At 38.5% G+C, this 24,929-nt stretch overlaps 2 protein-coding genes across 4 annotated transcripts; one reads left to right on the top strand and one right to left on the bottom strand.

Annotated features, from left to right (window-relative positions):
* Positions 1-2,258: 2,258 nt before the first annotated feature.
* Positions 2,259-10,721, bottom strand: LOC135645793 (mitogen-activated protein kinase 4). Its single transcript, XM_065164536.1, has 3 exons — positions 10,300-10,721; positions 9,309-9,734; positions 2,259-3,166 (listed from the first exon to the last, which is right to left on the bottom strand). The coding sequence occupies exons 2-3, from the start codon at positions 9,729-9,731 to the stop codon at positions 2,486-2,488; spliced, it is 1,104 nt and encodes a 367-aa protein (XP_065020608.1). The 5' UTR covers positions 9,732-9,734; positions 10,300-10,721; the 3' UTR covers positions 2,259-2,485.
* A 1,867-nt stretch (positions 10,722-12,588) lies between these two features.
* On the top strand, positions 12,589-20,375 carry LOC103981174 (bifunctional nuclease 2). Of its 3 annotated transcripts, none has more exons than XM_018825563.2 (11): positions 12,589-12,809; positions 15,039-15,354; positions 15,869-16,039; positions 16,124-16,173; positions 16,262-16,318; positions 16,577-16,642; positions 16,768-16,842; positions 19,210-19,328; positions 19,766-19,857; positions 20,003-20,061; positions 20,167-20,375. In XM_018825563.2, the coding sequence occupies exons 2-10, from the start codon at positions 15,051-15,053 to the stop codon at positions 20,056-20,058; spliced, it is 990 nt and encodes a 329-aa protein (XP_018681108.2). In that variant the 5' UTR covers positions 12,589-12,809; positions 15,039-15,050; the 3' UTR covers positions 20,059-20,061; positions 20,167-20,375. The 3 variants fall into 3 exon arrangements, with proteins under 3 accessions (XP_018681108.2, XP_009396078.2, XP_009396079.2); XM_009397803.3 differs by having other exon boundaries at positions 20,164-20,375; XM_009397804.3 differs by lacking the exon at positions 12,589-12,809 and adding an exon at positions 12,878-13,000 and having other exon boundaries at positions 20,164-20,375.
* Positions 20,376-24,929: the final 4,554 nt, after the last annotated feature.

The raw sequence follows: 24,929 nt of genomic DNA, 5'->3' as shown, positions 1-24,929 counted from the left end.
TCAAGCTCATTATAATGTAAGTGTTTGAGTGACAACTCCTACTGGGGAAATGAGACTGAGACAAAAGAAATGGTTCATGAAATGACAATCTTTCTATCCATTTGTCACAATCAAGGGAAGGAAGAGACACTGAAGAGAAATCCTAATAGCATAACATGTTCTGTCCTCTCCAACTTCTCCACCCCCTCTTCCATATCCAATCTTGCACCTCTCCATCTCATCCTCCCACCTTTTCTTTCTGTCCAATAACAATCTGGTATCTAATTGGAACTCTTTATCTTGCAGCATGGACAATTCATGTCTGTGCTAATGAGAAGAATAAAGCTCCATGGATTTGTGATGATCCAAACCTTGAAACCCTTGGCCTTTTCTCTTGTTCACCAAAGGCCAAATCATTTTAAAGAAAGCTACAATTTATAACATCAAGTCTCACTTGCATCCTTTCACATAAAAGGTTTGATGCCACACCTCAAAAGAAGAAGGGCCTCCCAATGTCCCACATTAAGAAATATCTTTCGTTAAGACCTCTCTTTTTTTTTCACCTTATATCAGCCACTACTATCTCCACCTCATCTTCCACTGCAAACAGCGACCATCATATGCCCCACAGTGCAAGACATGGGGCAGTGACAACCACAGCTTTATCCTTTGCCCAACCCTACATGGATCTGCTCTCAAAAAGCCACTGTACTCCATGCACCATTTCCAAAGAGAAAAGAAGAGGACAAAGGCTTAGTGATGAAGGTTTTGTGAGGATATGTAAAATAATGTAGCATACAGACACTCGAAGAATATTTTTCTTTCAGTTCTGGACCAAGAAAAAGAAATATCAGATACAAACATTCACCTTTTCATGACTGATAAAAAGGAGTCACTGGACTAACATGAACATTCTTTATCTATTCAGTGGCATTCAGGTTAAACTACTCTCTCACACTATTTAACAGATCCTCTTTGGTTTGTCTCCAAATGGATCCTAAACCTTCGCTATAAACAGTCTTATCCTTAAAAAAATACAAGTCATGAAAGTGCAACCCAGGCATTGAAGTAGCATAATAGGAACAAACAATAACACTCACGTTGATGCATGCATAAAAAGAAGCAGATGAACTAAACATCACTAGATTTCAGATTTAATGACCTCATAATCTAAGATTTCAAAAATTGGAATCAGAAACAATTTATCTAGCTTCAACGAGATGCTTGGTTAGCGTACCTTCGCTGAAGACAGTCAAATGAACGATTGGTGACACCTCCTAAATCTATCTAAACCAGAAAAGAAGAAGATTCATTTGGATACTTTCAACAAAAGATATGGCAACACAAAATGTTGAATCTACATGTAGTTAACAGCAACCTTATGCTTATAATACAAACATGATTCGGCATCCAACAAAATTTGACTTCAGGCAACCTCCATTAGTGTTGAGAAGATATCATAATCAGTCGACATCAAAGACATAAAATCAAAGCCAGTCATAAAAAAGAAGCATGGCAAGATTGATGAAGCCATCACAAAAGGTTCTCTATGGTCAGATAGGATAATAATCAAGCAATTATCTTCCTGACTAAAAAACCAAAATCTCTTTCAGTGCTTATTTTCCTCACAATTGGACTGCAATTATTATCTGATTCTTATATTATTTCTCAGGCAAATCTAATTCTGTTCTAACTTGAAAAGCCTGGGACTAATAAATATTGTAGGAGACCTGACTCCATCTAGTGAGAAAATAGAAGCTCATTGAACTTGTATCAAATTCACACTGAAGATGGATATTATGAAGGTCAAGAGGTGAACAGCAGACTGAGAACCAAAACATTTCTTAAATGATGAAAAAGTAGTCTATCATACATTGTCATTGCATAACTATTTAACAAAGACGCCTACTTTAAATGGAACTCTTAAGAAAGTAGTAACCTCAATTGGTGCCCGTAGAGCATCCATAACCTCTTGTGGTCTCTAGTCAAAATCCTGCACGTACTCCAAAGAGGAAAATATAAACAGATTAACAGAACCAGCAGACTAAACATTCTCAATATGATACAGCCAAAACATGGTCAACACTAAATTGCACCAAGTTTAATCTGACTAAACTATCATCCATGCAACATTAGCCATCCAAAATAAGTTCTGAACCAAATGCTGAAGCATATCTAGAAACAGAAGGATGAACACACTTCAGAAACTTAAAAATCTGCAAGAAATCAATGGCCAGCAAACAATTATATGTACCACATCTAATGTGGGCGCTTTAGGATCATCAAGAATGGTGAACTTCGCAGTGCATCGCAAAGTCAAGTCATACAAGTGTTAATATAGTATGAGGAACACCACCCACCACATGCACTTAGCACACGATACATTAATATTTACAGGAAAGACTGTTGGAACATATCTCATAACAAGAGAACAGCCACAACAAAATAATAGTGGACTTTTATAAATTATAAGCCTGGAGTTTGCTCTGATAACAAGCACAGATTCTTATGTGTTTGCAGAAGCTTCTGGATGATAGTAAAGCATCTCCTTCCAGATCATCTCCCTGATCAAATCTTCTCCAAGATTTTCATCAATGTCAAGATCGATAGGAACCTCAGCTGGGGGATTGGCACTGGGGTCATAAAGAGGTGACATGTAAGGGTGCTCCAGTGCCTCAGTGACACTAATCCTCTTGGATGGATCAAAAACAAGCATCTTCTGCAGTAAATCAATGGCTAAAGGATTGGCCATTGGGTATAGATTACCAAGAGGAACACCAGGAGTGTATGGCAAGGATTTGATATATTTACGAGCCTTTGGGTTGTCAATGAAGCCAATATCAGCATCACTCATGGTGCCAAGTATATTGACAATGAGTTTAAGTTGGTTAAGGCATTCTGTGCCTGGGAAGATGGGCTTTCGTCCAAGCAGCTCAGCAAAGATGCATCCAACTGACCAAACATCTATGGAGGTATCATAGTTATCACAGCAGAGAAGTAGCTCAGGTGCCCGATACCAGCGGGTAACGACATACTCGGTCATGAACTGGCCTTTCCCACTACTTGTACGAGCCAGACCAAAATCACAAATTTTGAGCTCACAATTAGCATTAACAAGAAGATTCCCAGGTTTCAGATCTCTGTGGAGTATGTTCGCAGAGTGGATATACTTCAATCCACGCAGCAACTATAATCAAATGAGAGAGTTTAACCAAAAGCTTGTCAGAAGTCTTTTTTAAGAAAAAGACTCGGCCAATCTTCACATTCCATAACCATATCAATCATTAAATATAAATGGTGCAGACTGTATATCCAAATGCATATCTATATCTGCTAAGAAAGAGTTAAAAAAAAAACAAAACTGCTGATAACTCAATTGGGAAAAAAAAGATTATCCACATGTCATCAAACACTTAAGACTATTGTTCATATCTACCTAAATTTAAAGCAAGGAGGATATGGAAAAAAAGGAGTCTGCAACTATACCAAATTAATACTGAAAGGGTAGCTTCTGTAGGGGTCGAAGCTAAAGGATCTGAAACTTGGTCCTGTCTAAAATTTAGATTAGCAGACGATAAACATTTGAAGCCTTCCATCAAATAAGTTGGTATATCTGAGAACCAAAAAAAAAAAAAAAACTTGATATAGCAGCTTTCCTCTTTCATCAAGTAGGCACAATATCCACTTAGAACTCACAAGAATCTACTACGGAGCTATTACTTGGGAAAATGTACGTTCATTTTAGATTAATTAAAGAATCCTATTAAGGCTACATACTTACCAAGAATCAAGGTTCGCCGAACCGTACCGTACCGGCGTTTCGACGCTGGCTCGGTACGGTACGGTACGGCGTACCGAGCGGTATACCGAGGTGTACCGCTCGGTACACCTGATTTCACCGATTTATCCCTCCGAAAATACCTGAAAATTAAAAAAAAAGTTAGGATAGAGTTTTCAAGTTACAAATAAATATAGTAATAATATAAGTTTAGCAAAATTAATGTAAATTTGGTAAAAATAGCATCACATATCTTTTTCGGGCTTTGAGGTAGTCTTGTTCGAGGTTCGTATTTCAGCTCGTTATAGATTGAAATATCTATAGAAAAATCAGTTGAATTGTTAGACTATTTTGTTACAATATAAACTCTAAAATTCAAATGAATTAAATAATCATATATCTAGATATACCTGATTGTTAATTCTACCACCAAAACGAACGACAGGCCTCCACGGGTGGTGGATCGGGGTCCTCGATCCGATACATATCAATATGATACGTTTGTTTGACCCAATCATGAAATTGATCACATGACATAGTGTATTGATACACCGTATGCCATTGATGCATCAATGTGGTACTGATCGTAGATTGATCGTCATAAATCATATTTGTCCGAGGCAGCTCTTGAGGCATATATTGGTGTTGTTCTGTATCATGCTGTTGCTCAGAGAAGGATGACCAACTATCACCATACTGTTGTTGCCCATATAATTCTTCATAATACGATGGCTGTGAATACGATGAGTCTCTTTCTGTGTCTATATCATGTATGCTCTGTCGCATTTATTCATATTTATCCACTGCCTTCCCCTTCCCCTTCTCCTTTCCCTTCCGCGCATAAACTTAACCAGTACCTTGTCGAGTTCCATGATCTAAATCTTGAGTGGCATGTGTAAAATATTGCTCCTCAGTCCATTCACCACCCTCAAGTTGTGCAGACGAGACCAACGACTGCCCGGTATCACCGCCATCATCTGTTGAGGCACTGTTGTCCGTGTTGCTGTCATGTCTCTGGACCGAACGAGAAAGAGAATGTGATTGTGAAGGTGTCTCGTCGCCCGACTCGATTCTTTCCAACGATGCAACTGATGCTATTGCCTTCCCCTTTGCCTTTGCACGTTGGGCGGACGAGTGTGACCGTTGGGTATCGGTAGTTCCTCGAGCAGTTTGACTCATACCTCTTGATTAGAAAGTTCTTCCTCTTAATCTTCCCAAATTTACCTCGATTGAATTCACAAATCGTTGTTTTATAGAGTTTATGAGAGAAAAGAAATGTTTGAGAGAGAGTTTAAGAGTGTATAATGAAATAGGGGAGAGAAGATTAGTTTAAATAGGAGGAGAAATGGCTACAACGGTCAATTTGACCGTTGGAGCACTGTAGCACTGCTACAGTGTGGTAACGGTCGATTTCGACCGTTACCGAGTGGTACCGGTCGATTTCGACCATTACCGAGTGGTATCGGGCGGTAACGGTCGAAATCGACCGTTACCGAATGGTACCGGGCGGTAACGGTCGAAATTTCGACCGTTACCGCCCGATACAGGCTTTTTTTGGTGTACCGCCCGGTAGAGGGCGGTCCGCGTACCGGTCGCCTCTCGGACCGGTACGGTACCGGGCGGTACACATCGGTATGGCGAACCTTGCCAAGAATTACCAGCTTTCTTTAATTATATTTGTTGAAGCCTCAATTAAAAATTCCCATTAAAGCTACATATTTACCAAGTACTACCAGGGTGTAATTAATTATATTTGTCTTTTATCTATAGACAATAAAAAAATAAGCAAAGTTCAATATGCATATCGTCCATCTGGATAGATATATTTGGTACTTGACCTATTTCTTAGCCGCCATGTCTGCCCTTCATTTTCATTAGCATAAAAGATAACCTACTTAATCTGGAGGTAAATTAATCAAATGAGTTTAGTCAACTTCAAGATTTAGTAGCAAATCCAATCATAAATAGCAATATCATGCAAGCAATATGCCAATATGAGAAATTGTTACTGTAAGAAGATAAGCCTTAAACCTAAACTGAACATAATCTGCTATTTAATTAGACATGATCCTCAGCATCCAATTAAGTTTTCAACAAATTAAAAAAAACCCATATTTTCTGATCCTCCCAAATTACTTTTAAGTCCATGATAACTTGATTGGAATGAATTAATTTTTAGTCAGCTATGTCATTTATCCCAATACAGCATGCAAAAAATCATGCAAGATATTACTGAAATGCATGCCCAAATCATAAGTTATCAGCTTGAAGAGTTGAGTGTCAATATTTTTCCAGAAAAATATGCTTATTATTCAGTTTCCTCTGCAGACCACTTGTAGACCAGAATTTGAGCCTTTACTAAGACTCTTGTACCTAGAAAAAAAAGGCTAAACAGAGAGGTAAAATAGGACTATCACAGATCTATTTTTCATATGAAAGCAAGATAGCTCCCCTTTGAGAAGCATATCCACTCTGCCAACCGAGGCATACCGACGATACGCCAGGGCATACCGACGGTACACCCAAAATTATCAAAAAAACCTCCAAAAATACCTGAAAAATAGAAAAAAAGTTAGATTAAGGTTTTTAAATTAGAAATAAATATAAATTTAGTATAATTTTAACAAAAATAATATAAATTGATCCAAACGATCAATTTTGATTAAATCATCATTAGAATCACTAATCATAACATTAAAAAAACTTAATTAAAATCTAATTAAATCTATTATACCATCACAAACATATGATCCAATCTTTAATATGCATGAAATATAAAGATTTGACTTATTAAGTGTCTAATTTTGAAAAAAATTAATATTAAACACACTAATCACAACATTAAGGACCTTAATGTTAAGTCATACACCACATAGAATAGGCTTAATCATGTCATAAATAAATAAAAATCTAGAAAGAGAATACATACCTCTTGATTAGAGTATTCTTCCTCTTAATCCTCCCAAATTAATCTCCTAAATTTGATCCAAATTCATAAATCGTAGCTTTGTTAAGTTTAGGAGAGTGAAAATGGGAGAATAAGAGAGAGATATAAGTGAAAATGAGTTTGAGAGAGTTTGAGAGAGTAAAATACGTTGAAAGAGGGGGAGGAAAGGGTTTAAAAACACTTTTCTAAGCCTCAAAAGGTCAAATTGACCATTTGAAATAGGGCAATCTCAACCCTTGATCGGCAACGGTCGAAATCCGACCGTTATCGACTGGTATAGGTTAGTAATGGTCGGATTTCAACCATTATCGCCTAGTACAAGTCTGCAATGGTCGAAATCCGAGTATACCAACTAGTACAGGTCGATAACGATCAAATTTCGACCCTTACCACCCGGTACAGACTTTGTTGGTCTGTGTACTGATATCGAACCGGTACGTACTGCCCGTACCTGACAGTATGCATCAGTACAACAAACCGTACTTAAGAGTATCATCATCAGCATGAATGAATTATATAAATAGGTATAATATGCAATAAATAGGTACAAGCATCTCTTTCCTTCTGCGGTAAGAGCCTATAGACTTGAGAATGTGCCTTGCCTGTGAGTGTCCACTTAGAAACTCTCTAATAAATCGCCATTTGCTCTAGCATAAAAGTTCCTAAAGCAAGGCCATTATAGTTTCATGGTCATGGTAAATAAAGTCAGTTGAACTTACCAACAATTCTATTGAATTGCAAGATCACAAGTCTAATTAATTAGTCAAGAAATTCCAAAGAACATATTATGCTGATAAAGTTCAATGGACAAAGTCAGCATAATTCATGGAAAATATCCAATATCAGGCTACTCTCAATCAAGAGTTGTAATAATATTAAAAAATTTCAAGCAACATCCAATAGGAATTTTTTTCTTACTATCTTTGAACCTCCCAATAAGAACCAATACAGATCATATCCCCATCATCTCAGATGAGATGACATCCATGTTATCAACACATCTTAGGTACCATATTAAGAATTTCGATGTAAGGCAAAGTATTTAAATTCATGTTCACTTCTTAAGTAGAAAATCCATTTAAAACTTCAATCATCACGTTATCCCTATAAATCGAGTCCGTAAAATCTAGATGTTTCTCTTGTTCATCACAAGTAGACTGGCTTATGTTTGTTAACTTCCAACAAGTCATAATGAAACATAATGTACATAAATATTATAGGTATTCCTCAAAAGGTGGGTGATTATGGATTTATCCTTGGAACTGTTGAACTGAATGATATAATCCCTCAAAAATGCCAAAACAATTGAACTAACTACATGAAAAATGTAAACAAAATTGCACTTCATGGTAAATGGAAGCAATTTGTATTTTCCTAAGGAACATGACTAATAACAAAGCACCTGACTACTCGGTAGAATTTTTGTGGGTGTGATATATTTTTTGGAGTGACAAGTTAAATGGACCCTGTGTTGCTGCAGAATTTTTTTTCAAGAAAGAAAATAAAGAAAATAAATAGGCTAAAACTGTCCCGAAAACAGCCGAACCTCACCGAGATGGAAATCAGGAAGTGTCATTCTAAAACAAAGGATAACTGGCCCACTCCAACTAGTGCCAAGCTATAAGGGATTAACTTATGCCTAGTGTTTCCCTGATTCCAATTCACTAAATAAAGCAATAAACAATCTCAAGCATGTCCAAGAAAAAAGAAGCTGAGCAATAAAAAATTAGTTTATGAGTAATACAATCCATGGATTCAAATTTCATACCAACTGAATTTTACTCATCTGACTGCAGACCAGTGTGAGGATCAGGCAATTTCACTCAATCAGGTCAGAAACCAGAGTTACCACTCGGTAAACTTACCGTGTCAGATTTACCTAGCGGTAAGTTTACCAATACCCAGCTGTGCTACTACCCCATACATGTACCTACCAGTCCCATATCAGTCCAGCTGCAGACCAATATCGATAACAGCTGAGATTTTAGCCCATGGTGCCACCTAGCTTCTACTATAGTAAAAAAATTCAAGTCATAAAGATCTAAATCATTAGAGGTCATCTTATACATAAGAAATTAAAACCATTTAGTAAAGAAAAGATCAATCCATAAAATGTCAACATGTAGGAAAGTTACGATGCCAAGTCATTAGAGATCAGACTTTACATAAGAAATAAGCCATGGAATCAATCCATATGATGTTGAGTCAAGAGGAAAATGAGCCATATGAGCTTGCTCAGGAGGAATCTAAGCATTAGAGATTGCCTTACAAATAAGAAACCAATTTGCGAAGCTAAGATTTGAAACCAAGAAAGCTAACAAAAAGTTATATTATGCATGAGAAACCAAGACAATTTTAGCTTCTGTCCATCAATAAGTCAAGCTATAAGAAACTGGCTTTTGAAATGTAGTCATGACTGTAGAAAAAGAAGAAAAAAATTCATGCCATAGTAAGTGGTATCATGAATAAAAAACCAAACCATGAGAAGTTGTCTTATGCATAAAAATCTAGGCCACCAAACCAACCATGAGAGATGGATTATTAATGGTGCCCACAAATTATCTTTTAGTACCGTGCACAATTTCAAATTTCAAGAATCGATACCTGAAAGAGAAAGTACTGACAGTGGTCATTGGAAAGTGCTTGTGATGATTTGATAATCTGATGCAGATCGGTATCCATAAGTTCATAAACAAGATACACATCCCTAAATGTTCTCCTGTGGGCTGGCATCATTATATCTTTCAAAGCAATAACATTTTCATGCCGAATGTGTCGAAGGAGTTTCAGTTCGCGCAATGTTCTAAGTGCATCCACACGGTTATCAAATACATTGTGAATTTTTTTGATAGCAACTTTTTCGTTTGTCTCACGGTTGATTGATGAGCACACAATCCCATATGCTCCTCTGCCAATGGGCTTGATGGGAACATACTTTGTATCGATCTCAAACAAGGTTTGCCACATTGAGTAGTAATGTTTTCCTTGGTTTCCCACTCCATTTGGAGGATCAACTAGCATAGCCATTTCCTATAAAGAACAAAAGCAAAAGTACAATGAAACAGAGATCACTGTATTCAAAAAGCAACTAGATCTAATAGAAGCCGGAGATTAAGCAAACAACATCATGCTACAAACCAGAAAAAAAAAAAGAAAGACCACTTCTTTCTGACGTCAGGACATTGAAAATTCCTAAAATGGTTAGTTCAACTGGAAGGGAATCACCATAGAGAGTAAATGATGAGAAAGAGCAAAATTTTTGTCTGACATCAAAACATTAGACATTTCCAAAACGACTAGTCCGACTAAACGGGAATTTTCTAAAAGAGTAAACTTCAAGATTTAAACAGGACATCAAAGGGAAAAGCCATTAAATCATCATCCAAAACCAAATAAAACTCTATAATTATGAAATTTACCTTAATGAAAATGAGAACTATGGAGAAACGAACTCACGGAACTCAGTTCGAGATGGCAGAAGCCAAAACCCAAAAATTTGCAGCGAAAGAGCAAACAGCTAAAGCTGAAAAAGGTCTCCACTAGACGATCCAATGATCAGGATTACAAACTGAGAGATATCAGAAAAAGTAATTACCTTGGTCCGAGCAAATATCTAGCGGACTTCAGAGAGTTGCCCAACTACCACTCGGGGCTTCTTCTTCTATGCTTTCAGCAGCAAAGATCTCAACCCTCCCACTCTCCCTCGTTCTCTACCCAAGAACGGACTAAAGCCCTAGGTTTCCCGGAGACCCAAGCGGGGGCACCATCAGATCGGCAGGCCCCTACGTTGGATCACCTTCTGCCCCTTGCGATTCCTCCAACGGACTTCACCAGGAGCCCTAAATCACAGCCTACACTACTCCCATCTCCGCCCAGCGCTGCCTCAAAATCGTCGCGACCCGGCTTGGATCGACTGTCACTCTGTGCCTACATTTAATCCACACCAATTCCGTGCGTGGATCTCACAGATCTCTGCGTCCGCTACGAATCACCAGATCAAGAGAACGATGGGCGACCGAGTGGAGGCGCCAAATTAAATATAACCGACACGTCGGGTTCGTATCGGGCGCTGCGCTTCCTGCACTACTTATGTTGAACCGGCGGCACAATGTACCCTGATAGAACCGTCGGACCAGATTTGAGGGTGCTTCGCGGCGCCTCATTTCCACCGTCCAATCTGTTGACCGAAGGGAATGTACCGCGGAATCGCGGACTTCCGAGTACGGCGGAGAGCACCGGCTTTGACACGCGGTCAATTAAGCAGCCCCTCTCTTGCCACGTGGAACTGTACGCATTGAATTATTTTGGACCAATTTTTTTGAAAAAGCCCCTCTTTTCCTTTTTTTCTCAGACAACGTCCCTGTTTTCTGTAATTTCGAAAATACCTCCACCCCTTTGACGCCGCCCTTCCCCATAGTGCTCCTCGCTTCCGCGTGTGCCTTTTTCCGCAGATGGGTCCCCGCCCTTCCCCATCACGCTCCTCACCTCCGCCTGAGCGAGAGACGGCTGCTACCCCTTGTGCCGCGACCGATGACAACGCAGCCTGCTGCGCCTCCCCCGCTCCACAAAGCAGAGGAAGGGAGGGTGGGGCAGCCTATGGCCAGGTCGGCGACAATAGAGGAAGGATCGGTCTTGTTATCGTTGGCCCTGTATGCGCCGCCCTCCCTTCCTCTGCTTTGTGGGGCGGCAGAGCATAGTTAACGGGGTGCCTTGTTGTTGGCGGCGACAGAAGGGGCAACGGTTGCCTTTCGCTCGGGCGGAGGTGAGGAGCACGATGGGGAAGGGCAAACGCGGAGGTGAGGGGTGCGACGGGGAAGGGCGAATCTCGCAGCGACGAGCGGGGGAGCAATGGCGGAGGCGATGCGTGGGTGGCGCCAGCGGCGCGAAGGTGGCGGGCGGGGAAGCACGGGTGACGTCGGTGGGGCGGAGGCGACGGCGGGGAAGAAAATGAAGGGGTATTTTCGAGATAACAAAAAATAAGGGCGCTATTTGAGAAAAAAAAACAGAGACACTATTTGGAAAAAAACAAAAATGATGACTTCTTAAGGAAATCGGCCAATGATTTTAATATTTATCTCTGTAAATTCAAGTTTAATATATTAACATTTTTAAAAAGATTAATGCCATAGAAATAATACAATAATAAATATTGTATTTCAATTGTTTGCAATAATAAATCCATTGGCAGCGTTCAATTGAGCCGAATCGAGATGGAGGTCATGCTGGTGTCTGCCAAGCTGTCATCCCATGTGGCTCTTAATTACAGTGTCAGGTCGAATAAGTCAGAAGTAGAAACTTCTAACGCAAAATAATATCAAAGATCCGCCAATATTCGTGCGTCAGGTGAGCCACCTTGATCATGATCAGCATTCCGGTGAGATGTCCTCACGCGGATATTTTTGTTGGATAAGCCCAAAGAGACACCCGTTTACTAAAGGAAAGAAAAGAAAAAGAAATAACACCCTTATCCGGACCACTTCGGGTGGACACGTGTCAATTCTTCTGCATCCCATGGTGTGGATTTTTTCCACCCCTCATCCGTTAACCGACGGCTCCCGGTTGCGTGTGGTTCCGGGAAATTAAATGACTAAATTACCACCAACTCTTCCTTTAATTCCGAATTAGATGGCTACTCTATAACGATATGCAACCCAGACGCGGAGGGGTTTTTTTGTCTTTTAGGGGACGAGTAGCCCGGGAATACGGTGGGAGCCGACTCCCCGAGCAGCGTAGCAGATGAAACAAAGGAAGGGTATTCGTGGTATAACAGAATCTTAAATTACTTATCTACCCTTGACCGACTTTGCCCACTGGAGTATGTAAATGTGGCAAAACAGAAAAGGTTGGAATAAATACGTAATTTAGGATTCGAATAAAGCATTCTCCTTGTAGACAGTGGGCAAAGGAAGCGTCGGGTTCGGAATCTTGGGGTGTTTGGTCTACGGATTGCTAATTACCTTTTCCTCATCTTCGTCGGGCGGTAGACTTCGTTGTAAAGATTTGGTTCCTGTGGGTTCGCATGGTTGGTGTTCTTTCGTGATCGCAACTGGTCTGTAGCCATTTTGGTCCGTCGATTCAAGTCCGGTTTTGTAAGCGGGGCTGTAGGTAATCGAATTCATTTCTCTCTTTTTTTTTTTCCCTTGTTTTTCCTTTTCGGTTTTTTGTTCACTTGTTTTTCCTTTCCGAGAGTTGTTCGTCTGAGACTTGCGAGGTTGTGTGCTGGGTTTCTGAGATGGTGCTGGTTTGGCATATTTGGCTTGGATTATTTGTGAAAGTATTACTTGATTTCGCTAAAGGTTGCAGCTTTTGCTTTGATCTGGTTTTTGTGCTTCTTTTTGTTTATCTTTTGCTTAGTTAATCATGTGATGATCGATCTCTTTGGGTCTAGTGAGTTGAGTGAATGTTGGAAGTTTTAGGGACCAAGGAAATGAATAATTTTGGTAATAACAAGTTGTGAATCTTGTGATGCATGCATATGAGCGTGGCAGGATGAGTGGGATTGTTCTGGAAGAAGATAAACAAAATAAATATGTTAAGAAACTGTAACAGATGCATGAGAGAAATGATCGTATGAAATTTATGCTATCAAGATGCACTTTGCAACTGATTGTACGCTTGTGGGGTACCTCAGTCGCAATTTAAGAAACTCTTCATTCAGTGATAGGTTTATATATATATAGTTGAAGTGAGAATTGGCTGATAACAGAAATATATATGTGAAAAATATTCCGCGCATGTCACTTAAGCATGTCTTTTGCCCATCCTGTATTTGAATATGCTAATAAATCATTTTTAACTCATTAATACAAACCACCACAAGAAATCATCTTACTTTATACCGTAAAGGTGAAAATCTTTGCTCTTAAGTCTTTATACATAAGTGTAACTCCTTAACAATCAAATGGAAATTGTATTTTGAATTGGAACTTTTGAAGCATTGCCAAGATCATAAAACATAACCAAGCTTTCTATCAAACGGATACTAAAACAGAAGTATTTTGCTGCATGATATAGTACATTCTGAAAAATGCATGTAAGGTGACTTCTTGTTTCTTTAATTTGCAGAGAGATTTATTTTCTCACTTAACACTTTAAGCCTTTATCACAGCTTTGCACTTTTGTTAATCAACTATATGACCAATATATTTGGAGCTGATATGATGTTAAATGGCAAAGTGAATTCAGTATGTAATTCCATGGTCTGACATTCCATTAAGGTTGTATTTGTTTAAATTTGGTAGAACTTAGACTTCTCTTCATTCTCTATATGTTTCTTTTTTCTCTCGAAGGCCACAAAGCTTCTGTATTTTTCCCCGAGAACAGAAAATTGAACTTGTTATGCATCAAATGGTGTCTTCTTTTTTCAACCTTCCTAAGTGCCAATAATTCCATGTCGTCGTGGCAGATAATGTTGTATATGAAGTTCTGTTCTTGGTTTTGCTAATTCTGAAGCTTCGTTAGTAAGAATTCCTATGCGTTTTATGCATTCCAGAACCTGGTTTGAAGTCTGACTTCAATAGAACCATGGTTGTCAAAACTTCTTCCTTTGTGTTGAATATATCATCTCCAGAGTTGGATAGGTTTTGGAGGTGCCTTCTGTATCTATCTTTCCAGATTGTTATGTCCTCTTTGTTTAAATTGCTAGCATGGGTTAGATTTATGGGAGATGGAGCTGTGTACAATCCACTTTCAGTTTATCTCATAAGGAGCCATGTGCCATGACATTCTAGGCGTCCATGTTGCTCCAACATTTTTATTCATTATTTATATCATAACAACTTAATAACTCTTTAATTGTTCCCTGATCTCTTAGAGTTATACCAGTTCTTCATGAACTCATATGATTTCAAGGTAACAAAACAAACTAGTTAAATTGCACCATATGAAAAATATTTTAATTTTAAAAACAAGACAAACAAGTTTAAATGTGTATTATGAAAAAGAAATTATGTGAGCAAAATAAACTTATGGTAGATGATGCTTTTACTCTGTTAATTTCTGTTTGTAGACTACAATGATTCAGGCTCATTGTTCAAATCAAGAAACACATGTTGTTGTGTTGCATATTTTTCAGATGGTGCATCATAGAATTATTTTAAGTGATTAGTGATTAGTACTCTACTATGAGCAAAAAACACTACTAAATTCATTTGGTTTCAGTAACCTGTCATGCACAAAATTCATTACTAACATATTGGTGAGGTCCTGGTACTTTCTCTCAGTTGTGGTGCTCGTGTTTTCTTCCTTTCGATCGTTTCTTCTGTTTACCAAGTTTTGTCTCTTTGACCTTTTTCATTGTAGAATCGTGCTTATATGTCATAATATCTTGCACAGAGGGGAATTGAGATGGCAGTTCTGATGGGGGCAACAATCTGCTGCCCTGATATTCATGCAAATTACTCTGGAATTCCGACTCCTCTTATTTCTAATAATATTACAAAGGCAATATGTCTTCAAAGTGGAATCTGGGGATACAAACCTAGATGCAAAAGCATAGTTCAGGTTGGTGGCTTGTATGTGCAACCTTGTAGCAAGAGACAATGGCGTGTTCACTGTAGTTTCAGCTCTTCTTCTGATGATAACGGAAGCATGGCTGGCAATTTCAGTGCAAACGATGAGGAGTATGTAAATTCCAGTGTGATGGAAGCGGGTAACTTTTTGAACCATAGTCTTATTTGACATTGCATATGTGTCATACTTTTTCGTCCTCTGAATGTCGGATTAGGACCTGACTTTTGAATTGTAGAACTCATGTGACCAGAACCCTGATATCTTTAGGTGTTCAACATTTTTGTTGTCGCAACTAGTGGATACTGAATAACTTCTCCTTGCTTTTGATGTGTCAGCTTAGGCTGAGACTTGAGGCCAAATTATTAGAGTTGCTAATATTGTTGTTTGCTATCTGAGTCAAGGGCCAAAGAGAGTTTGTTAGATGTTACTTATCTAGTACTAAATAGTTGGTGCCCTTTATCAGAAAATATGTGGTATTGGATGACAACAAGTAAGCCACTTGTTTGAATGGTGGGATGATCTTGCTCATTATTTTTTTACCAACTGATGCATGCTGACAAAGTTGATTATTCTTTTTAAGTGAAATTTAACCTGTTAATCTTATGATTCATTGTAAGGAATATAGATACATGATAGTTCTCTTGTACAAGCAGTTGAGGTCAGAAGTGGATCGGATGGTTTCATAATAAAGATGCGTGATGGTAAACATTTAAGATGCGTGCATAATAATCCTCAAGGTGGAAATTTACCAGACTATGCTCCTCACCCTGCTATTGTCTTGAAGATGGAAGATGGAAGTGATCTTCTGCTTCCTATTATTGTTTGTATGTATTTTTTTTTCCTATCTTAATTTGTCATCAATAGTCTTCTCTTCCAAGAAGTAATCTTGTAACTTTCTTAATTTCCAGTGGAGATGCCAAGTGTATTGCTAATGGCTGCAATTCGCAATGTCCAAATTGTAAGACATCATATTTTGTGGATTATCTGGATAAATTTGTTGATCTTTTTCCTTCTAAAATGAAGAGTGAAAAACATATGTTTCTCAGGCTAGGCCAACCGTTTATCAAGTAATCAAAGAGATGATTGAAAAGATGGGATATGTGGTAAGTGTATGTAAACTTACTCAATTCTCAGTTATAACCCTTTTTCATCTGTGTGTATCTGAGTTTATCAGGGATCATCTTGTAGTATTTATTGTTATGACCATATGACTTACTGTGTAGAACCCTTGATTGTAATTGAAGGAGCATTTTCTTGAGTGTTGATTCAGTGACTAGTATTAACAATACCTCGTCTTTATTTACGTTTCATAGTTGCAGCTGGCTCTTATTTCTGTTTTTTTGATAAATTCATTGTGCCAGGTTCAACTTGTTAGGGTCACCAAGAGGGTAAATGAAGCTTACTTTGCTCAGCTGTACCTTGCAAAGGTAAATACTGATTTATGAGATATGCTTTCTCTAATTTCTTTTGTAGCATGGACAACATGAGATCTGAGTAAACTTCCCTTTAAAAGGAAAAAAGAGGTTGAGTTAAGCATCTTGCTCAAATGCAGGTAGGGAATGAAAAAGAGACTATTAGCTTTGATCTCCGACCTTCGGATGCCATAAATATGGCTGTTCGGTGCAAGGTACATACTTCTTCTCAAAAAGCTTAAAGTTGTTGGTGTGTGGTCTCACAAACTGTAATAATACAAGTTTATAGATTTAAGAAATGTCTCACTGTAGCAAATACTAGCTTAGATGAAGCTTGGTCCAGCTTAAGGACAAATCGAGTATCTAAGATCTAGGTTGACTCAAAGCATGCTTGGACTAGTTTGAGTTCATAGCATAACTTGGATTAGTACTTCTTAAAGAAATTACAGTAGTTTTGAATTTTTTTTTTCTTTCTATATAGTGTGGCAGAGAGGGTTGGATATGTTGAATTTTAGTTCAATTGAGTTGGGATGTGTCCAATTGATAGAGAATTGGTTTGTTGTTATCTAATCAATTTTAAGAGTTCTGTAGGTGATGGAATTCTTAATTTAAGGCAGAAAAGGGGCTGGTTGAGCTTGTTTAAAGAGAACTGTTGGGTAAATTGTAGGCTGTACAAGGACAATATTGTGATGAACTTGAGCTTTTCTGTGGCTCTAGAGATTTTATCTTTTTTTTTCTTTCTCTTATGTTTGGTGGTATATTCCTTTTTGTAAACTTTTTTTCTTTGGCATCACTTTTTAACATCTCATGCTTCATGCCTTCGTTCCCATTGTTGTGTAGTTGCTTTCCATTTGTTAAATTATTACTTCAAACTGCCTACCCCCACCCCTCGATACTGATGAAAACACTCTCAAAACAAAAACAAAAACAAAAAAACCTTGTTGCTGAGTAGATCAGCATCCTTTTGGGAACAAGTCTCTTGGATCACCAACTGGGTGCTGAAGAGTGCCAAACCAATGCTATATATATATATATATATATATATATATATATATATATATATATGAGATAAGAAAAGATTTGAATCAACTTGTAAGGACTTGATGGGTATATAAGTACTAACTTGACTTATAGTCACTGAATCAACACTCAAGAAAATATGATGCAGCTGCAACCATCCTGGATTGCAACTATGAAATCATATATATTTTCATAGTTGTGGCTGACTAGCTATATTATATAAAGATTTGAATCGACTTGTAAAGATTCATGGGTATATAACTATTAACTTGATTTCAATCTATTGTAACTGTTCTTGACCAATTACAACTATCCTGGATTCTATGCAAGTGAATCTGAGTATCTGATTTAGTCTGATCCAATCCTGGTCCCAAGTTATAGAGCTGGTCCCAGTTTAGATCCTAATTCCTCAAAACAAGTTCAGAAGGAGAATTACATGTAAATTTTATCCTTACGTGCATTCATTTTTCCTCTTATTTGTGGATTTCCTTTTCTTTATCTTGTTTTCTTGAGCGGGGTGACCAGTTTTTCACTATTCTATTTTTGCATCTTATTCCAACTATGCCAATGAGGATGTATTGGGATGCTGTTACAAAGAGTTGACTTTAGTCATGCCATGAAGAGCAAGACCTGCAGTATACTTGCTGCCCTACATGGGTGAAAGAGGACTATCAAAACTCTCTTGTAGGGGTCAGCGCCAGCTTTTTCTTAACCGAGCTTTGTTAATCTGCAAGTAAAGAGAGTTGCTGTTGTTTAATGATCTGACAGAGACAAACTTACTGAAACCTGGAGAACTTTCTTAAAGAAATTACTGGATCCTTATTTAGTCATTCAATTCAGTGGATAATGATTTGTTGCTTTAGTGAGGCTGGAGGATCAATGATAGCATGATTCCTAAAGTTGGTAAAAAGTGGTCACATTGTCCACTGAACTAGCGGACAACATCTAGTTGCTACTATTAGGGGTGTGGTAGCAACTGACTCACTCGTGGCATGAATGATGAGCCAAGTTGGTTCTTTCTTGTAGTGTTTAGATTTCTCTTCAAAGTTTGGCTTTTTATCCACATCTTGTGGGTTGGGAACTGGTAGGTTGTGACATACTTGATTAGCCTGAAAGGCTAAAACCATGGGATGCCCATCCTGTACACGAGAACTGGAGTAAATATAGGATTGACATGCCATAGTCATCATAATGGTTAGTTCTTAAGTAATAACCTTTAGTCATGGACCAAGTAATTGATGCGTGGTTGTGTCTGCTTCAGACTAATATTGTTCTAACTGAAATTGTTACTTTGATGCCTGTGGTTGACATGTGGATGTAACTAATTAATATATTGGTACTTAACCATTTCTTTTGTTCATTTAGGTGATTAGACTGGAATTAGATGTTTTTATGGCTTCAATGTTATTAGCACATATTCATTTTGGGACCAGTTTCCCTTCATTTGCTAATACTTATAATGTCATATTCATACTTTATGATTATCATATGAAAGTTCAGGTTATATTTCCACTCGGGAACATCTATTTGTCTATGCTTCCTCATGGCTTTGACTGATGCAGGTTCCCATACAAGTCAACAGAAATCTTGCATATAGTGATGGGATGAGAGTGGTCGAGCCAAGCAAGTTGACAGTGCAGGTTCCTCAATCAGATGGAGTGCTGTTCACAGAACTTGATAGGTAGAAATAAAACCATGCGTATTTAAAATACAAATAAAAGGGTCAGTCAGATTTAGCATCCCAATTCAGAGACTGTCCTGGTATTGCTTGGATGAGTTTTGTTCTTTCCATCACCTAACCTGTTCTCCAATTTCCTGATTCGCGAACCATTAAATGTTCATATAACCATGAATATTTTTTTCACCATTCAAGTGCCTCCCTACTATGTTGGTGGGTTTTTGACGAGGACAAATTCTGCTTGCAGTCTCATGTCTTCAGTACATACTATGCAACAGATTTTGTCTCTTGGTACCGCTACTTTGGTGTTTTAACATAATCCATGAAATCATTCTTCTTATATATTTGTTTGTTTTCGTGTTACCTTTTCGAAGTTGTATGGATATTGTGTTTGTTCAATGCTTTGTTTGATCCCATAATTCAAACCATGACGTTGACAGGCCTGATGGTCAGCCATGCTTGGAGACCAAAGAGTTCAGTTTGATCCTAAACATGCTGACTGCTGTTGTTGAGGAACGGTACACAGATGCTGGTAATACATTGTATTCTCATTTCCTGCCCTTACTTTGGCCCCATGAATTGCGGATAAAATATCACTATCAGAAGAACATAAAATTTATGTACTTTGTGCTTGTTATAGACTCTCAATAAGTAGAAAATTTCTTCTCATCTTTCAGCTCAGTGGAGGGACCAGCTTCATCAGCTCCGATCCAAGAAAAAGAACTGGGCATAACAGGTTTTGGTGCTACACTATGTTCCCTGTTCTGTATCGTGCTTAAGCTTGAGTCAGTGGCACTACTTACCCATCGATTTTTCCTTCCTTTTTCTTTTGCTGCAGCAGTTGATTGGGATGATGTACATAATAAACCTGCTTGAACATGCCTGACACGTGACTTTATAGATGAAGTATACATGTACGTATGTCGTAAATAACTGCGAATCTTGTGAATACCTATAAAATATGTTCTTCTTAATTTCACAGTGGCAGCATTTGCTCGTACATTTGTTTATATATATATATATATATGGCAATGAACTTTATTTAGTGTACTGAAATCTTGCATGAGCTACACATCGGTGAGGATGACATGAAACCATTTGATGTTTCTCCATGTATGACAATATGTTTTTGGCACGCCAAATAGATCAAATTCAATCTTGGAATCAAGTCTTCTACCTGATGTTTCTCCATGTATGACAAGAATGTACACCAGCCATGTAGCTGAAACAAGAGTAGCGGAGCAGAAGTTAAAGAGGACGAAGAGAAGGGAAGCAAGAGGCTTGACGTCTAGTCGGCCATAATTGCGCTGTTCAGGGTTGGAATCAACGTGAAAGATGAGGATGATGAGTCGATCAGCAATAGACATGTTGATGCGAATGTTTCTGGTCGTTCTTCCGAGGTGAATGATGCGAGTCGACTAGGTTTACATGCCATCCTCGACTGGGAGACTAATGCTTTGAAGCTCTCGTGAAGTGATGAGATAGGGGTGGGAGTGGCGGGCGCCCCTTCCGCCCGGTGGTGAGGAACGAGGGGTGCCTGTCGCACGAAGACGAGAACGGCGTGCTCTCCAGCGCATCGATGGCGGTGAACGGTGCGGGCAGTGCACAGTGTACAGGGCGCAGCAGCAGAAGCAACTTCCCCCTTTTGATCTGCGTATTTGGGATTCGCGTCAGTTCTCCGTCCCTCCCTTTCTCTCCTCTCGGCAACAGATATATATATATATATATATATATATATAGAGAGAGAGAGAGAGAGAGAGAGAGAGAGAGAGAGAATAAAGCAGATAGACTCGAAAGGTGCAGAAACCGCTGACACTCCTTTGTCCCCCACCTCTTCTCTCTCTTATGTCCTCGGTGTTCCTGAACGCAAGAATAGGACGCAAGGCAACCGAGAGAGGCGAGCTTTTCACTGCTTCCAGTCTCCTTCCGGGATGTGGCCTCCGACGCCAGTCCCTGTATGTCCTCCCACCACTGCAGCGAGGAGGAGGAGGAGGAGGAGGAGGCGGCGGCGCGTGAAGACAGAAAGGTCAGTCCACTGATTCTTATCCTCCTCATTCTTTGTCTCTTATTAAGATTCTTGGCGTTGGGTGTTCTTGCTTTTGTCGTATTGTCAAGCAAGGTAAAGAAAAGTAAAGAAAGAAAGGACTCCCTCTTCTTCGATTTGGTTGGTATCTGCATGTGTTCTTGTTCCTGTGTCGTATTTGACTATTAGGAGTGGAGAAACATGTAGGAAAGAAAGAACACATCCTTGGGTGGAGAGAATGTTTGACTTCTGAGTTGGCTGAGACCTGTTTGCTGCTGTTCAACATGTTTTAGGGAGAACTACCAGCTGAAATGTTTAGTGTGAAGGTGTCTTGTGCTACTGATAGATGCTCAGACCAGAAACTATAAGCTAAATGCCGTAGAAAAGAATGGCTATGTGATTTGAGTGTGAAGTCATTGATGATTTGGTCACATTATAAGTGCAACTTAGAAAGCATGATGCATGAAACTTGAGGACCTGCACAAGGTCAGCATATTGCAGAGACAGGGTCAGGGGTGTAGTGTTGTAACTTAACCTAGAAATAGATCAAAGCTTGGGTGTGATGCCCGGCAGCCATCTGTCAAAAATGAATGTTGGATTGCCAAAACGTTTGTAGATCCTTTTGATTTGATCGGGTAATCACAAATTCCAAAAGCCTAAGCGGCAAATATAAATTGGCTTGAAGTGCGAACGAAATCGTTCTTCATATAGATCAACCCCAAATGAAGAATGCTGCATGAATATTTCAATGAAACACACGAAAAAGGTGCAAGTAGATGATTCAAACTCACAACTTGCACTTGTACCAATTTGAAATTTTGATTAGGAGACCACAAATCCCAAAAGTTTAAGCCGTTAGGATAGGTGTTTGGAAAGGGCTCAGTATATACGGTATCAGGGGGAATTTTGACTTAAGAGTTCAGTGCGGAAAGGCCATTTCTTTCACTTACTAAAGGGGCCTCCCTTTTCATTTATTTGGTAAAAATGCTTTCGGATGGACATAATGTTATTGAGGTAAAAGAATATGTTGTTTAAGCAGTGGATGATTGTCTAGAGAAGGATGTCACTTAAAGAAGTGAATTCTCTTCAAATGATTCTAATGGAAGTAAGCTGCTAGCAGAACTCTTTGGTTGCCTGAAAATTATATAGCAAAATGTACAATTTTGTGGATTCTCCCGTAATCTTGGAACGAACGCTTATGGTTTATTATGTTACGTCAAAGAATATTTGTGTAAAGAATAAGCTTCGTGTGCATGTGTTGCATTATACATGGACATCGGAGGTCCTGTTTTAAATGAAGGATTGATGACCACTCTTCCTGCAGACAAGTAATGACTCCATTCCGTTTGTGTTAAGAGAATTATGACCTGTAATAGAATCATGGTAGAAGGTAATCCCTTTCCACCTCTTGCATGAACAATCATGTTTTGCTGCTACATTAAGCCTAATAGGCTGATCTACTAGAAACATCAGTTTATGATCATCCTTGGATATAGATGAAAAGAATGTGTAGTTTGATAGGATCTTAAAGGCGAAGCTACATCTCTCAAAATCAAGTAGTCAGGGGAATGGACGCTAGGATGAGTTTAATGATATGAACTGAACCTAGCGGATGAATTTAAAGTGCGAAATTCTGGATGAAAGAAGAAAGAACTTGGGCTATAAAAAAAGACTTTGAAGTTCCTCCTGAAACAAAATAATTTGAAGTATCAATGCTAAAAGATTGTTGGAACTGTCTTTTCAGCCTCATTATTTATGGCAATCAAGAGAGAAAAAAGATCAGCAGAAATATGGAAAACCCATCCATTTTGAAGTCAAATTTGTTTGAAATCACCAGTCTTGCTGACAATGTTGAGAAGTAGACATGTTCTGTTTCTTGATCGATTGAAGTTTACAGAATATTATGATTTCTCTGTTCGTCTATGAAATATTCCGACAAGCTGTATCTTTATTTTTGTTATATCATATATGTGTTCTCAGGAGCCTAAACAATCACTATTAGTTGGCAATTCTAAGAAGTGAAGCTTTTAAAGTTGTTTCAAAGAAGCATTCATATGTTTCAAAATATTTCGTTGGCACAGAAAGAACACTGGTTGATATGTTCTTTTATTCTAATACTTCTTCTTGTATGATCTTGTTCTATGTAGTATATGATGATGAATCTATTGGATCCATCTAATATATATGTCACCAATTATAGGTACCAAGATGATGGTGATTCAGATCACAACAATTATGTGCTCATATGAGATGCCTTCTCCTCTGGTTCTTTTGATACAATTAGTTGATGTGCATTAGATGAGGACATGCTTGGAGGATTAGGGAATGAAGCCATTGGTCCGCAAGACATCATATAATTTTTGAGTCATTGTGATTGACATCCCCTCATATATGCGCATTTCTAGTTCATTTAAATGGCATATTAACTTCATATAGGTTTAGGTGCAGTGGCTTCTTCTGAGATGATGATGCTAACAGGCACCATCAATTGTTTTCATGGAGAAAAAAAGGTATGGCTTGATTAGGTCATAAATTATGTTCTTATCAAACATTTTGAAGTAGTCTGTATATATAAGTGTAGTTCAACTAATGATGGAATTAGGAAGAACAAATGTAAAGAAATATACTAAAGAAAACAAAAACATAAGCAAAAGCAAGCAGAACTAGTATAAGCTACGAGTTATTTAATTTTCATCTCTAATTTATATATTTTTTAATTCTTTTTGTGTTTGTTGAGGGGATTTGTAATCAGTTTGGCTCAATCTGGACTTGAAGGCATGGGGATGTCCGAGGAACCCTCATGGCAGCTTTGATACGAGTGAGGTGACTTCGAGGTGATCTTTACGTAATCCTGGCCTATCCGAGGTGGTTTTGAGATTTGGTCGAGGTGGAGTCCAATCTCCTCGATCGGTTCCTGCACAAAGGCCAATGGAGTTTTTTGGCCCAACTCCTCTAACACTCGAGTTAGTTTTTAAAGATTATCTAGAATGTGAAAGATTTTAGGAAAGAGCTTCAACTCTTATGTCAACGTTGGGAGTTGGCTTTTATACCTAATCGATTCAGAGAATCATCTATAATAGTTTTAACATCCTCCCCTTTGGCATTTTGTCCGACAATAGGAGGCTTCATAGACTAAGGGAGGAGGGGTCATGACCACCCTCACATCACTATCATATGGAGGGTGATTCAATCATTTTCTTTCACGTCAGTGTCTTTGGGGTGATTTGTTGGTGGATGAAGGTTTGATTATCAAAACACTCCCTATCAATATTTGTTTTTTTATTTTATCTTTAATGTGATGACCCAATTATATCATTGTGGTCCTCAGTACTATCTCCCAAACCATCTAAAGAGCATATCAGCAAGTGTCTTTGGGTGGGTTATTATCATATATAATTACATATTAAAGACTCAAATTGAAGAGTAAACTTACTTGCAACATGAAACATTTGGATCCTCTTGGACTCAATTCTCATATCAAAGTTTTATTCTTCATTAGAATTTTATCTATTATGTTTACAAGTGGAGGGAGAGGGTTTCTTGGAAATATTTACACATACTCGGATCCTCATAACTCCATT

This window comes from Musa acuminata, chromosome BXJ1-4 (assembly GCF_036884655.1).
Source record: "Musa acuminata AAA Group cultivar baxijiao chromosome BXJ1-4, Cavendish_Baxijiao_AAA, whole genome shotgun sequence".
Classification (NCBI taxonomy): domain Eukaryota; kingdom Viridiplantae; phylum Streptophyta; class Magnoliopsida; order Zingiberales; family Musaceae; genus Musa; species Musa acuminata.
Note: the sequence above shows the minus strand (reverse complement) of the source record. Positions and strands in the feature narration are given on the sequence as shown.

What these genes read in the sequence shown, in the direction of transcription:
- LOC103981174 (XM_018825563.2), top strand. Translation starts at nt 15,051, where the DNA reads ATGGCAGTTCTGATGGGGGCAACAATCTGCTGCCCTGATATTCATGCA. An exon ending in CAATTCGCAATGTCCAAATT is followed by an intron (nt 16,174 to 16,261) that starts GTAAGACATCAT and finishes TATGTTTCTCAG; the next exon opens with GCTAGGCCAACCGTTTATCA. An exon ending in CTGTTCACAGAACTTGATAG is followed by an intron (nt 19,329 to 19,765) that starts GTAGAAATAAAA and finishes TGACGTTGACAG; the next exon opens with GCCTGATGGTCAGCCATGCT.
- LOC135645793 (XM_065164536.1), bottom strand. Translation starts at nt 9,731, where the DNA reads ATGGCTATGCTAGTTGATCCTCCAAATGGAGTGGGAAACCAAGGAAAA. An exon ending in GTCAGTACTTTCTCTTTCAG is followed by an intron (nt 3,167 to 9,308) that starts GTATCGATTCTT and finishes ATTTGATTATAG; the next exon opens with TTGCTGCGTGGATTGAAGTA.